The 15,941-nt window shown below is 45.5% G+C and overlaps 1 protein-coding gene across 1 annotated transcript in view; it reads left to right on the plus strand.

Moving 5' to 3' along the window:
- The first annotated feature begins 301 nt into the window (after positions 1–301).
- The window catches only part of CDYL2 (chromodomain Y like 2), a 170,792-nt gene continuing 155,152 nt past the window's right edge, over positions 302–15,941 (plus strand). The window contains exon 1 of the mRNA XM_030298569.1: positions 302–540. Within this exon, the coding sequence (XP_030154429.1) occupies positions 517–540 (24 nt within the window). The 5' untranslated portion in view covers positions 302–516. The remainder of the gene's footprint in view (positions 541–15,941) is intronic.

Here is a 15,941-nt window from a genome sequence, read left to right on the forward strand (position 1 = left end):
CCGGTCCCCCGGGGCGCGGCCGGGCAGCCGCCCCCGCCCCCCCCTCCCCGGGGGCCGGGCCGGGCTCCCGGGGGGCGGGGACTCGCCCAGTGGCAGCAGCGTCCGGGCCGGCGGCGGGCGCGGGGCGGCTTCCTGCAGGCGGCGCCGGGGCGAGCCGTTGCCCGCTGCAGCCACCGCCGCCGGGTCGCCGGGTCGCGGGGGCCGTGGCGCTCGGGCCGCGTCGGTGCCTCCCGGGCGCGCTGCGCGGCCGTCGCTGCTGCCCGCGCTCGTGCCGCCGCCGCCGCCGCCGCCGCCGCTGCCGGTTACGCCAGCCCCGCCGCCGCCCGCTCTGATTCTGCGCATAGGCAGCCCCCAAGCCTGTCATTCTGCAAAAACACAGTTTACTCAACACACCACACACACACTCACACACACACGCGCGCACACACACGCGCACACTGGCCCCCTCGCGCACACGCACGGAGGGCGCGAGCGAGCAGACGCGCACACCCGGCGAGCCAAGTTCCGCAGCCTGGCATGGCTTCTGGGGACCTTTACGAGGTACGGGGACGCGGGGGCGCGGCCGGCCCCGGCCCGCGGGGCGGCGGGCGGCGGCGGGCGGCGGGCGGCGGGGACCGGGCCGGGGCCGGGGCCGGGCGCGAGCCGGAGTTGCCGAGCCCGCGGCGGCGGCGGCCGCGGCGGCGGCCGGAGGGCGGCGGGGGCCGGGCGCGCCTCCCGCCCGCCGCCCGCCCGCCCTCCCGCGGCGCCCGCGCCCGCTCCCTCTTTCTCTTTCTCTCGCACACACACTCTCTTACTCCATCTACTTTGCGGCCTTGGAGGGGAAGGAGGAAGCCGGGCGGAGCCGGGGCGGGGGAGGTAGCGGTCCCGGGGAGGTGTTTCTCGCCCGACGAGCCGCCTCGAGTGCAGAAAGTACAGGTAAAAGTCGGCGCCGGACGTGCCGGGAATGCCGGGGGCCGCGCGGCGGCCGGCGAGGGTGCGGGGCGGGGGGTGCGCGGCCCGGGCTGGGCCGGGGGCGCGGGAGAGGAGGGGGGCGGGCGTGGGAGCGGAGCCCGGCCCCGGCCAGGCGGGGTCCGGGGGGCTGGGGGGAGACTGCGTGGGGGTGGGGGCGGCCGGGTGGGGGTACGGGGGACACCCGCCAAACCGCTCCCCGGGGCCACCAGGCCGTGTCCCCCCTCCCCCCACCTGCTGCCCCCGCCACGGGCTGGGAAGCCCTCCAGGCCGGGGCGTGGGGGCGGTCCTTGCGGGTGTCGTGCACGCCGGGGGCGAGAGGGGGCGCTGCAGAGGGCCCTGTGTGGAAGGGAAGAGAACATGGAAGTCAGAGGTGGGTGGTAACATGTTGCTGGAGGACGTGGGATGTGAGCCGTGCTCTCGACGCTCTGCGTCACCCTCAGTGGATACCTGTCTCCGGGTCCACCCAGGTCCACACAGGTAGTGGCCATCCTGGGAGACTTTGAAAGCGTCTCAAAAGTGGTCAAGGAAGACGTTAGTCTGGCATCTGTGAAACAACGGAGGAATAGCCGTGGCCTCCGGGAGCTGGGTTGTAGCTGGCCCTGGACACAGCTGTTCCAGCTTTTGGGTTCCCGACGAGTGGACAGAAGGAGAAATGAGCCCCACACCCCGGGGAGAATGCGTTCAAAACGGTGTTGGCCCCAACCAAGATGGGTGTCAGAATAAGGAAGTGAAGAGGCCAGACGTCTTCAACCAGAAGGCCTAGTGATCCTCCAAGAAACCAGCGTCACCGCTCAGCCTGGACCTATGCTACCTGCGCACGAATCTGTGAACCCTAGCCCTGCTTCTCGGGGCTCCTGACTAAATCGAGACGAGCACCCCAAAAGGGTGAAATTAACCTAGTGGGTAAGAAACTGCAGAAGTGATTCACCCACGAGAGACTGTAGGGGTGATTCACCTACCTTGAGCTTTTCCCCCTGGGCCCTCTGGGCGGCTGAAGCTTTTCAGATGGTAGATTTGCTGGCTGCAGTGGGAGAAGAATGGAGAACGGGCAGATTAGCTCTTGGCGTCCTGTGTGACCAGGGTCTTTGGAAGATTGTGGACTTGGTGAGGCCCAGTCATGGACCACCAGCCAGTGGGCTCAGATGGGACAGATGGGTGATCTTGGCAGTCTTTGAAAGAACCTCTGCAAATTGACCTCTTCTTAGCGCTATTGCCTTCCTCATCCTTTTGCTGATAAGGAAGGTGAAGTTGGGTAGAAAACTGGTGAAGAACTTTGGCAGATCAAGGCCAATGCGTGGTGCAAGCACTTTGGTCTGTTTCAAGATGGCGGAGCAATTTCTGAAACCAAAAGTTGAAGCACAGCAGAATGGGAGGTCTGATTGGACTTTCCTGAGTATCAGCAGCACTGTTAGGATATTGGTCAAGAGTCGATACTGTTCAGGGGCAAAACTTGACTCCTTAGGAGTATGGATTTTTCTGTCCGTTGATACTGAGTGAACCTAGAGATGCTCCCATTGCCTGAGTGCATCCTGAAGGTGTTAAGAGGATGTATGAGGAGCTGTCAGTATTTCTCCATTTAAAGTTTGGAACTTATGAACCTTCTGGGGATAATTTCTTGTTTAATGTTCACTTGAAACTATCCTCCTTAACACTGGTAATCGTAGTCGGTTAAGGGGAATTTTCACACTGGCCTTGGAACTATGTTAGCACCTCAAGAGTTCTTACTGGAGAACAGGACAATAATAATCATTACCTCTGTGACAATAGGTAATTGTACTAGATGTAAAATAGTTTTCCCATAGCTGATTATTGGCATCATCGTTACTAAAAGGGCTAAATTGCATTACAAGGGTATAACCAGTGTCAACATTTTCGTAGTCTGTGTCTGTGTTATATAACCTATACTGAAGAATTTAATTTGTTGTCCAAATTTAGCTTGAAAAACAATTAAGTGCTGGGAGCTGTACATTTCTAGCATATATATTTCTAACTGTACATTGTTGTGTGTGTGAAAAATAGGATGTTGATTTGAGGGCAGATCTTGGAATACCTAGTACGTTGATTGACCTTGAGAGAAAAAAAAGAAGAAAACTGATCTTACTCTCATTTATGGTATTACATTAATTGACTATTATATTCAAGCGTATATAAAATGGCTTCTCGTAACCTCTAAGAAACCGCATCTTGAGTGGGCTGAGAACTATTATATTTGTAATTGATGCACTGTACCTGTGTGTCTACTGACATTATCCTTGACCTTTTGTAGTGAAGATGTGATTTGGATTGTAGAGATTCTTCATATTCTCTTTGGTGCTTCAGATAATTTAAAGAGTCAACCCTCCTCAGATAGAATTTTTTTTTTACGGAATAGGTACAGAAAATGAAAAAAATGTATGTAATGGCACTCTTCATAATGAGGAAATACAGAGTCAAGCTCACTTTCCAAAATTTTGGACCTTGACAGATGGTTCCACTTTGTTTCCCCTGTAGAAGACTTCTCATCTCACCAGAAGGTGTGTTGTAGCCATCACCTATAGAAAGGTGATCTTAAACATTGGTTGATCTTCTTAGAGTCAGGTATCTGGCTACAAAATGAAATGCTAATCCTGATGCTCAGGTCTACATTCTGCTAAATATGACGGTCATAAAGCGGCAGTCTGTGAACAGGTTTGGGCTATCTATTTTTTTTTTGTTTTGTTTTTTTGTGGTTTTTTTTTTTTGCCTCCACAGTAGATAAGAAAAATGGATTTGAGTACCTTTAGATGGTACATGTGATCTCTAGTTTGTCATTGGCCCAATGCTCCCTGGTACCGCGTACCCATTCTGGTTCACTCGTATATTACTTACCCGGCTCGAGCAGGCATTAGAGTTTGCAACCCCAGAAATTTAGTTAATCTATTCGCTAAATGTTTGGGTATCAGGAAGACATAGGGAATTAGGAACCTGGTTCTCTTGTCTTGTCCCTCTCTGTGTCCCTAGCTCCTTGCACATTCAAATACTTGTTGACAGAGTCAGTGAACAGAAGACCGAATTAAGCGTGGTTGAAGTACCTTGGCTGACCTTTCTTATCCTCATATTGAGTGTTACCTTCTGTTCTGTTTTCTTCCCCAGCTTGTGATCTCTCAGTGGTGGCAACACCATGTGTATGGGTAGCTCTTAGTTCTCCCTGGAAGGAAGTGTGGCTGAGTCTCTTTCCCGAGAGCCAGTCTGTTATTCATTAGAAGGATTGATCGCATCTAAGCTTCAACCATGTGGCTTTCCATGTGGCTGTTGGGTGGTGTTTTACACCCCCTCCCTTGTGATTAGCTGACAGTTGTGGAGGCGGTCTCTCTCTACTTCTTGGGCAAAATTGTTCAAAGAGAATGCTGTCTGTCTGTAGACAAAGTCAGTTGTGGCCAAGATGAACTTGACAGTGATAGTTCCTTTTGGGTTTGTCAACATTCAGTTTATGCATCCCAAGGTTCTATCCTAAAAGCAGGAAATGTGCCCTATGTCTTGTTTTTGGGTGGGGGTGTTGATAGGCATGCATGCACCCATCCATATCTAATATATACGTGTGTGTGATTATGTGTATGTTTGTGTGTGTGTAAATACTGCATTTCATTCCAAATAAGATAAATAATAATAATAATAGGTTAATTTTAGTTTTGTTGAAAGAAATTTGCTTCTGTTAAAAATCAACTCTGCAAAAGTGATGACCATGGGCATTTCTGCCCTCGTGTTCTGCAAAATCACACACTAAAAATATGGGAAGATATGGGCTTATTGGGAAAACAGGATTGAGGCAGACTGCTGAAAACTTCTGGAACTTTGTAACCGGAAGCAAAACCAGAAGTGACTCTAATAAAAATACAGCTTGGTTAAATCTCCACCTGGCTGGTGTTTGCCCTCAACAGGTCAGTCTATCCTTCACAGCATTCAGACTGGGTTTGTACCTCCCTTCTCTCTGTAGGTCGCCGAGGGCATTTGCTTCTAAAAGACCCCATTTTCATCAAAATTAAATCCTCCCCAGAGCACAGCCCTCGTCATTCATCTCTATTGGGAGAAATGTTTTCATAGCTTCTTCATCTGTAACTTCTAGCTTCGCCTGGCAGGTTAACATAGTGGAAATCATAGTGGTTCTTAAAGCCACAGTCTGCTACCACTCGTATTAAAGGAAGGCACTGGAATGCATTTCCAGCTTTGTTCTATGATCTTCATACATCATTCAGTCTTTCTTTTTCTCTGTGACAGGGCTTTCCTATCATTGCTTCAGAATATTAACAAGCTAGGAAAAAGAACACAAGAGTCAACACAACTTACTTGTTATACTGACATCGTTTCCCTATTTACCAATCATACCTGAGGCAGTTCCTGTCAAACGCGTAGTAGCAGAATAGATGATCAGTGATACAACTTCTCGAATCTCTGTACCAGTGTTAGAAGGGACAGATCTCTGCAAAGAAAATTTATCGGTTCAGTTGAATCGATTCACCTGGTGAATATTGAATGGAAGTATGATTCTCCCATCTTTTGAAAGTTATTTTAAATTGTCGTCTGTGGGCAGATACCAGCTTATTTTCAGGTAGACTTTTATGTCAAGTCATTCTTCATTGCATGAGATCATTTCTTCAGGGGATTAAACTGTCCTTGAAAGGGGTTTAGATAGCTCCTTGCTAAGGAATGGTTCAGGCATGGTAGTTTTCAAAGATCTGACATATTAGAGACACACATTTAGAGTCCAAAGTTATAGGTCTTTCCTCATCTCTTGGATGGTGAAGACAGGTATAGATGTGGCTGAATTCATAGCACAATCTTTCATGTTCTTTTTACATTCATAGAACACCAAATATATGGCGTGCACTAGGGAAATGGTGAGATTGTGTTCTCCAGAAGTCTGTGGTCTCGTGGAGATATAGTTAAGAAAATGGGCAGTTTACAGGGCAATGGGGAAAGCGTTAATACGGGGGAAGATGGGGTTCTGTGGGAGCACAGAAGGCTTATTAAAAGATGTGGTGGCTACGGAAGAGTAGAAGTTAGGAAATGAATGGTACCCACCCCTCATCCCTTCAAATTGAGGGAAAGGCAGGAGTTGAGGGATAACTCTTTGGTTTTCATTTTGGTCTCTTAGGTGGATAGTGGAACCAGTCATGGAGATAGAGAGCCTGGGAAGAAGCATTAATTGAAAGTAGTGAATCTGTGGAAAGGACAGTGAGTTCGGAGTGTTTGTGGAACATCCATGTATAGATGTCCATTGCCATGGTCATGTGAGCCTAAAGCTCAGAAGGGGCACCTGTTATGGGAGTTTGGGAATCATTAGTGTATAGATCATGATTAGAGCCAAAAGACAACGTGTAACGTGTAAACCTGAGGGGGGCCCAGTGATGGAATATTGGAGAAAATGGACATTTAAAGGATAGAAGAAGAGAGAGCAGTGACACCAAATTCACAAGGACTAGCAAGAGAGGTAGGAGGCTTTGCTGTTACGGAAGGCATTGGGAAATTGCATTTCAAGATAAAAGGTCTACAGTGGCCTTTGGAGTTAACAACCAGGAAGTCATTGGTACCTTAGGGTGCATCTATTCCATAGAGTGTGTTGGTGGTGGGTGAGGGAGGACCTGATTGCAGTATGATGGTGAGCAAGGGGATGTGGGAATGTGGATGCAGGGACGTCTTCTGTGGACAACACTTTTAAGAATCTTGGGCATGATAATGTAGATAGAATGAATGTGATATCCGGGGGTGATGTTAGAGACTGGATCAGCCATCTCCATTCCCCTGGTTCTGCACAAGGCTCTGCTACTTTGGATGGTTTGGATGGCAGTTGTCATGTGGAGAGTGGGTATTGGACTTACATTTGCAAGAGAAGGGATTTTCCATAAACCCTACAGAGCCCTCTCCTGCTGACCTACGACAGTTGGGTCTGACATCTTCAGTAATTTAGCTGGAGAAAAGAGTAGAACACTATAACGTAGTCATGCAGAACCTTTCTAAAGGGGTTGGTCAACTAAAAGATCTCGCTAAGTTGAGTACAAGGAGGTAAGTAAAGTTCTTCATTAAGGATTTTTCATACCAGCATTTTTCCGAGAGGAGCGGTATGGTGGACAGATCACTATGGTGTTATTGGTAAATGGACATGATGGAGTTTGATGTGTTAACTTAGCTGGCTCCAGTCCCTAGTCATTCTGTCAAACGCTAATGTAGGTCTTGGTGGGAGGCTATTTTGTAGATGTGATTAAAGTCCACAATCAGTTGCATTTAAGGGAGATTATTCTGGATAATCTGGGTGGGCCTGATTCAGTCAACTGAAAGGCCTTTAGAACTGGGGCTTACTCGAAGAAGAAATTCCACCTGTGGATAACCGCTTCAGCTGGGAGGAGTTTCAGCTTGCCCTTCCTAATGACCTGCCCTATGGACTTTGGACTTGCCTAGCCAGCCCCCTACCCCCCCCCCCCCCCCCCCCCCCCCCCACCAACCACATAAGCCAGTTCCTTGCAATAAATCTTTTAAGGTGTATATCCTAGTGCTTCTGCTTCCTTGACTGAATCCTGATTGGTACAGTCAGGTTTCTGGTCCACACGCTACCATTTGATAACAGTGTGCTGTTCGCGGTGTCCGCTAGGCCTCGGTGGCCTCTACCGTACGATGGGATCTCTTCTGTGTTTGAAGTCTCTCCGTCCGATTGAGTCTGCCACCTCTTCGAATAAACCTCACTTATTAGCGGGTGTCGTCATCTCGTTTTGTCTGCATGGGTGAAGGGCTTCAGGAGCCCTGCCAGGCCTTGGCATTCTGGCACACGGGGCTCATTCTTGAGCGTGGTGGGCACACACGGCCATGCCAGGAATTCCCCAACCAAGGGGCCACCACCCTATTCTCATTTTCGTCGTCAGGGAATTTTCCTCTCTGGTTTTCATTTCCTTGTCTTCTAGTCCAGTGTTTTAAAAATGGCATCGTCGTGGGCCCTACTAACAAGCCATGGAGCGTCTACAAGTTCTGGATTTGAATTTTATTTAAAAATAGTCGTTTTCTAAATAGTCCATCGATCAAACATTTATTATGTGTCTACTGTGTGCCTGGAACAATGCCAGGTGCCGGAACTACAGCCACAAATGTCTTTCAAACTGTTGTTCAGAATGTGGTGGCTAAAGGCCTAACACCCACATATGGTTGTACACCACGCTTTTAACACGTTGGGCTGTTCAGTACATTAAAAGGGACAGCCAGGTCAACTCTTTTCTTTGGTGAGTAGACCTCAGAATATAGCTTTTCCTGCCATCTCTGGGCATATATTTGAACTTCTGGTAAATGCACTGCTTTAGCAACATTTTAGGTCTGCAGCATTCTTAAAAATTCAGACCTGTTTATATCTCCTCACAGAAAATTATACAGGCAAATATGCTTTTACAACACAACGCACCCACTCAATGAAATACCACTCAAGGTTCAAATGGTGGTGGTTGGTGAATATTCTGGACGTGGTGTCATAATCAGTGTGTGATAATAGCTATCTCTTTGTATTGTACCAAAGGTGATACTGGGGTTTATTGAGAGTTCTAGGCCATTCTGCCCTGACTTTTTAATTTGAGAGAAGGAATGCGGGTTGTTGTTACATGTTAGAGGGTCAACCACAAAACAGACATTTCCTCTGTTTCTTCTTTCAGACTTTAGGGTCACTTAGAATGCAGAATACCCTCAGCTTGTGCGACAAGATCATGAAAACAAAGCAAACCTAACCTGACACTACTCACAACCATTTTTTATAGCAAATCAAAAATTGCTTTCTTATTTACAAGCAGGCCAAATGCAGAAATAAATTGTTGAGGCTGTAATAGGAAGACAGCTAATGTTCTTGGGCCTCATTGAAAAAAATTGTTATTAGTCAAAATAGGCTGGCTTTATTGCTCTCATGAGTTATAAGAAAGTAGCATCACTTAAACTTACAAAAGGCTTCTACATTAAAAAATTATTGCACGTATCTGATTTTATGTTGTTAGGTTTCCTGGAACCATTTTGATTGGGAAAAGGGGTCCATAGCTCAGCTCCAGGGTTTTCTGTGAGGCTCTAAGCTCTCCGAGGGCAGGACCATGTCTGTATTAGTTGTGATGGCATTCCCAGCTCATGGCACTTTACTGGGTTCATGGAAGCTTTTCAATAAATATTTGTTGAATGAATGATTGAAAATGTTTGAAGCTGATGGGCTTCCGCCACCTTGGCCTTCTCTTGAGTGAGCTTCCTTTATTGCTTCCCATATGGTTTTACTCTCTCCCTTTACTAAGATGATGCCTTCAGATTGTCCTTGACGTTCCAGATTCCATTTTGCCTTCCACCAGATCTTGTATAGATTAGGTAACAAAAGTCCCTTAAAGCCGGTTGGAACATTCAAGGCATTGTCCCTCTTGATAACTGAATGGAGAGTGGCCATCCTCTGAATCCGGCCTGTGACAGAGCCCCTCTCACACAGGCACACACAAAACTGTGGTTCGTAGCTGCCCCTACTGTTTGCATCTCTCTGCCTGTTGGCTCTGCTCTAGCCTCAGTGGCTTGGCCCCTAGTTTGATATACACCATGCATTTTAGCGGGGCCACCTGGAACCAGACTCAGAAATGGAGAATTACAGGTGGAGGGTTTACTGAAGAAGGCTCTCATGAGATACACTCGTAAGGAAGTGAGGAAGGCAAGATGGGACAGGTGGAGAAGCTGACTTCCAGTCAAGTTACAGTTGAGATCTCACCTGGTCCCACCAAAGGCTCTGCACCTGTGATAGCCCTTCAGAAATGACCTAAGCTGAGGGCAGGGAACGGGGCCCTTGTATCCCTGTACCATGTAGACACTGCTGGTAGGCTGTCCCACGGTGAGTGGGGAGGGGTGGGGGTGTATTCTTGGGCAGAGGACAGTTCCCTTTGAGGGACACAGCTGTGAACCTTCTGCAGCAGAGATCTTGCTACACGCGGAGGGGATGGGCATGTAGACCCTGAAAAGAAGACCTGGGTGTAATATCACATGATCTACTACACTATCAATTCTTGCCATTCATTGATTGGTGAGTCTGTCGCCAATCTGTCTGTCCAATATGCATCTGTCTCCCTGCTTCTATTTTATGTTTTTGGTGCCTCCCTTGAAGACATGATTTGTCATTTGCCTGCTTCTTGGGCAGCCCAGGTCTTGAGTACTGACAGACCAGACATGTGTTAAGATCGTGCCTGTGGTTTGTTTCCCCACACAGCATGTAGCACAGGGTTGCGAGCAGGGAAGTATTTCAGATGCCTTCATTTCTGTTGGGTCTCCATCCCTTATTCTTGAACTGTTTTCCTTGACTGATTCTCCCACTCCTGAGGTGCCTCTGTGTCCCCATCTTCTGCTGTCTGTTTCTTAAAGTTTGGAGATTCTTACAGTTTTGACCTTGAGTTCTTCTGCTGATTATGATGCAGTGGCTGTGTGGATGATTTCCAAGTCTCTGACACTTGCCTGGATTTTTTTCCCCCTCAACTCCAGGGCTATCCATCTAACTCCACTTGGACTCTTTTCACTCAGAATATCCTAAGTTGAACTTACGATCTTCCTGTGTAAATCTTGCTTCTCTTTCTGGGTTCCTAGCCTCAGTAGTACCTCTATCCGTTGGTCTCTTAGCTAGAAATATGGCCTCCTTTATTTTGCCCAGGCACCACGTATATTCTCTTGGATCAGGCATCCTGCCCGTTTCCTGAATCTGTCCTTTCCCCCTGCATATTCTCTCTCCCCACTTGAATTCAGAAGACAACTCCCACGACTTAGATCACTCCAGAACCTCTTAGCTGACATCTCTGCATCTAGTCCGGTGTTTCTCCAAATGCTTACAAGGATCTTTCTCTAAAATACCAATGTTCTGGGGCGCCTGGGTGGCGCAGTCGGTTGAGCGTCCGACTTCAGCCAGGTCACGATCTCGCGGTCCGTGAGTTCGAGCCCCGCGTAGGGCTCTGGGCTGATGGCCTGTTTCCGATTCTGTGTCTCCCTCTCTCTCTGCCCCTCCCCCGTTCATGCTCTGTCTCTCTCTGCCCCCCCCCAAAAAAAAAAAAAAAATAAAAACGTTGGAAAAAAAAAATTAAAAAAAAAAAATAAAATACCAATGTTCTCATGTCTCCTGATGAAATACTATTAAGTGATGTATTAGCTCTTTGTGATGTGACCCCTTCTCACTTCCTGCTGGTTCTCCGCTTACAGCTGTAGTCTCTTCAGAGGTCTGCTCTTGGTTTCTGAAACACGCCACATGCTCTCTTTACTCATACCTTCCTGAATGGCTGGGGCGCTCTCTGTTACCAACCCTGCCACCTTTTTGCTTGCTTAAATCCCGTTCGTCCTTTATGTCTCAATTTGGATGTTGCTCTTGGCAGACCTTCCCTGGCTCATCAGGGGTTTTCTTTGGGCTCCTGTAGCACCCCATTCTTATCTCAGTAGAGCATTCACTTCAATATGTTGTAATTTATTATCTTATTTTCTGAGTCTCCTACCAGGTTTCAAGTGTTTTGGGGGCAGGGATTCTCTCTGTCTTGTTCGTTCTTTAGCACCCAGCCCATGCAGGATGCAGAAGGCAATCTGGGTAATGAAAGAATGAATGTATACAGGTCTTTCGTTTACATGAACGTTGAAACTGATCTTGACAACCTGTTTTGTACGGAGTTTGAAGGACTGTCAGTCTTTCAGTTTTCCTCAGGGCATCTAACATTCAAATCTGTTTTCTATATCTTTTATTGATCAGTTGATCAGTGGACATTGGTTTCTTATAGGCAGAACTCACGGACAGTGTTTGGCCTTGTAATATCAGTAAAGCTAATGCAGTCTTACAGTCAAAGGACTGCCGAGTCTTGGGTTTGGGTTGCAGTTAAGTCATTTGCTTAGTCTTTCACCAACATCTCCAAGAAAGGATCGAAAGCAGGGCCTCTTTTACTCTACTGAAGGAGACAAAAAGCTTGAAATGCTAGAACTGGCTATTTTCTTCACTAAATTCTGAGTGCATCATACATGAGCTAGACGATACCTTGCCGGACTCTTCCCGAGAGTTGCTTGAAAATCGTGACGTCGTTATTGCTTTCTCATGCAAGACTTACTAAAGGAGGACAGTGAGGCTCAGCACAGCCTTGAGTCGTGTTTAATCGTCTTGGTGATGAAGAATGGGATCAGGACCCGCCTCACCGACTCATACCACAGGCCTTGACATTATGGGAAACATTTGATGTCTAAACTTTTCCTGGAAATCCAAACTTATTTGTGAACTATTGGAAGTCCGACTGAGTAAGGAAATCCAAACCTCCTGTCAGGACAAAAGGTGAATGGGTAAGATTTTAGTGTCTTATTGTTTACATTGCTGTATTGGCTGGTCTGCGTTGCTCCCTGAAACCACATTCACTTTGAAGAGTGTGGTACACATGGTGACTGGTGAAACCGACTTTGGTGAGGGTCTTATAGTTAATAGAAGGATAAAGGGAACCACAGAGTGGTTGGGATGCAGACACATATGGACCTTCTTCAAGTGATAGACCTAATTTTCTCTCTGAATTGGTGTGTATTTTGGTACTACGCAGAAAGTCATAGCTTGTTTTCTTACCTTGATCATCACACATGGAAGAGATTGCAAAGTCTTTGATATCTTGAGGCATTTCTGTTTTACTACCCTGGCCCTCCCACTCTCGTGTGGCCATGTCTATGGTGTTATGATATTTCAGGGAAGCTGGTGCAAATCCCATTTGCTTTTGACGTAATGAAACAGTATGGTCTTTTGAAGAAATCTAATCTCTGGTCCTGGCTGATGCATGAAGAGGTTAGTGAAGTGCAATTTCCTATGATTCTCTTTCAAGATAATATTTTGTTTTAATTTTAAAGTTTTAAAAAATGTTTATTCATTTATGTTGAGAGACAGAGAGTAGGGGAGGGACAGAGAGAGAGGAGAGAGAGAATTCCAAGCAGGTTCACTCTGTCAGTGCGGAGCCTGATGTAGGGTTCAAACTCACCAACTGCAATATCATGACCTGAGCTGAAATCAAGAGCCGGGCACTCAACCAACAGAGCCACCCAGGCGCCCCTAAGATGATCTTAATGGTTAAAAACAGTAACAATAGCATTCAGTGAGTGTTTACTATACATCATACACTGTCTAAATTCTTCACATTATCTCATTTAGTACTTCTTTTGGGATGGGCACTAATTTTTTTTTAATCCCCATTAATGATTCGGAAACAGACTCACAGCTACCAGATGGTAGAACCAAGATTTAAACTAGGTCATCTGAAGGGTGCCTGGGTGGCTCAGTTGGTTAAGCGTCCAATTTCAGCTCAGGTCATGAAGTTGCAGTTCAGGGGTTTGAGCCCTGCATGGGGCTCTGTGCTGATGTCTCAGAGCCTGGAGCCTACTTCGGATTCTGTTGTCTCCCTCTCTCTCTGCTCCTCCCTGCTCACGCTCTGTCTCTCTCTCTCAAAAATAAATAAACCTTAAGAAATTATAAAAAGATAAAATAAACTGTTCATCTGAGGTACCACCACTTAGCTCTTGTTAAGTTATAAAATGCCCACGGTTTCCCTTCCAACTTCCCTCCTTTTCTTACTAGGTGGTACTGTGGCTGTAGCATTGTCGGTACCTGTGCTTTGCGCAGGATCATAGGCACGGGTAGGTGAGTGTTGCACTGAGAACAAGAATATTCTTGCTTGTGTACCATGCTGGTGTTGATACATCCTGCCGTACTTAAATATAGACCTATCAACTGACCTTTAAAAAACCCCTTTTAGGATTTTTGCCAAGAATTCACAGAAAGCTCTCTAGTTAGCAGTTTGTAGAACAGGAAAATCAGGGTATGTGTTTCTGTTCTACGTGCAATTCTTATTTTCCAGGAATAAAAAATACTGGCGGTCATCCTTCTACAACTTTCTTTAGAAGATTTTCAGGTCTTTGGGGCACCTGGGTGGCTCAGTTGGTTAAGTGTCCAACTTCATCTCAGGTCACGATCTCACTGTTCATGAGTTCAAGCCGCGTGTCGGGCTCTGTGCTGACAGCTCAGAGCCTGGAGCCTGCTTGGGATTGTGTGTCTCCCTCTCTCTCTGCCCCTCTCCCACTCATGCTCTCTTTCTCTCAAAAATAAATAAACGTTAAAAAATATTAAAAAAAATTTTCAGGTCCTCAGGCTAATAGTTTTGGGGCTAGAGGTTTGAAATCAGCTACAGTAATAGGTGCTTCTGTGTCTTCTCAACTATCTTAGTTTCTTCTCTCCATTATTTGTTCCCTAATATATTAAAAAATCAGATTATAAAGCACATACACACTCACAGAAAATTTTTAAGAAAGAAAAAGCAGAAAAAAATAGCTCATGATTCTTTAATTTAGCAGTCCACTTTTAACATAGATGTATATCCTAAACTTTGTCTACTTACATAAAGAATATCCAAGTATATGTATGATAAAACTAAATATGGAATTATGGCCATACTATACAAGACATTGTACAACTCTTTTCTCTTATTTTATTTTATTTTTAAGTTTATTTATTTATTTTGAGAGAGAAAGAGAGCATGAGGGGGGGATGGCAGAGAGAGAGAGAGAGAGGGAGAGGGAGAATCCCAAGCAGGCTCCCCACGGGCAGTGCAGAGCCCGACATGGGGACTTGAACTCACGAACTGTGAGATCATGACCTGAGTCAAAATCAAGAATTGGATGTTTAACCGACTGAGCCACCCAGGCACCCCTGTGCAACTCTTTTAAACAATATAAGTATTTCCTTTATTTAATCGTATCCTATAACATCATTTCAACATGCTGTCCCGTATAATTCATCACCTTGTACTCTATTAGATTCCATATTTAGCTTGTTTTTAAATTTTCACTATTTTAAGTCATATATAACTAAGCTCTCTTTAGAAATCTTTGTATATGTTGCTGGTACTTCCTTATGATAAATTTGTTTATGGGGAAGTTCAGTGAGTACACCCTTGATAAAAACTTTTGCTAATACTGCCGATTGCTCTCCAGAAGTGATGTGCTTGCCACGCAGTAAGGGTATTACCAGCCTTGACTGGCATGTTTATTTTACTCGGCTCTTAGCATTACTGGTATTGTTCTTAAAAACTGTAATTTATGAGGTGTTTTTCATTTCTTATTGATATATAAAGATTTAAAAAAACTATTAATTTAATCATTGTCTATAACATTCATTAACAAAAAAGATATTTTTTTCTTTCTGGTTAGTTGTTAATTTCTTTCTGGTTAGTTGTGATTTTTTTTTTTTTTTTTTAATAAGGAGCGTGACTTAAACATTTATACTAGATTAGATATATGTCTATTTAAGATTCTTTCTTTTTCACTTTCTAAATTTCCTCCTTCCTCCTTTGCTTCCTTCTTTCCTTCCTTGAGGAAGAGAGAAAGTTCTCCTTGTGCGAAAGCCTATACCGTTGATCTTAAGCCTCTTCTGTTTCTTTTATGGAATAATTTTTGTACACTTAATATAACCGTAATTTATTTTGCTGGATGGTGTGAAGTAGGGATATGCTTAGTGCTGTGGTTAATCTGTTGTTTCAACACCACTACTTATTAAACGATTCATTGTTCTCTCTCTGATTTGAAATGCTAGGTTTATCTTTGATGAAATTATTGCATATAGTAAGTAATATGAATGTGTTTTTGAGTATTCTCTGTCATATGGTTTTAATTGTTGGGGTTTTAGGAAACATTTTATTGTTTGGTAATTTGAGTCTACTTTCATAATTCTTATCTCAAAATATTGTGATTATTTCGGTTGATAAAGTTCCCAAATAAGATCCAGATGAGATTCTTCCTTTAATTGCACTAGATTTACAGATCACTTTGGGGAAAGTTGACATCTTTGAGATCTTGAGTATTCCCATTCAGGAATCTATTTCTCCTCGTTCACTTAAACTCTTTTCTATGTGTGTTAGCAAATCTTTCTAGTCTTCTTGATACAGATCCTCGGTTTATTATTAGGTAGTTTAAATTGTTGTTGCTTTTGTGAATAGAGTTTATTATTGTTTATGTATTAG

The sequence above is a fragment of the Lynx canadensis genome, chromosome E2 (genome assembly GCF_007474595.2).
Source record: "Lynx canadensis isolate LIC74 chromosome E2, mLynCan4.pri.v2, whole genome shotgun sequence".
NCBI lineage: Eukaryota > Metazoa > Chordata > Mammalia > Carnivora > Felidae > Lynx > Lynx canadensis.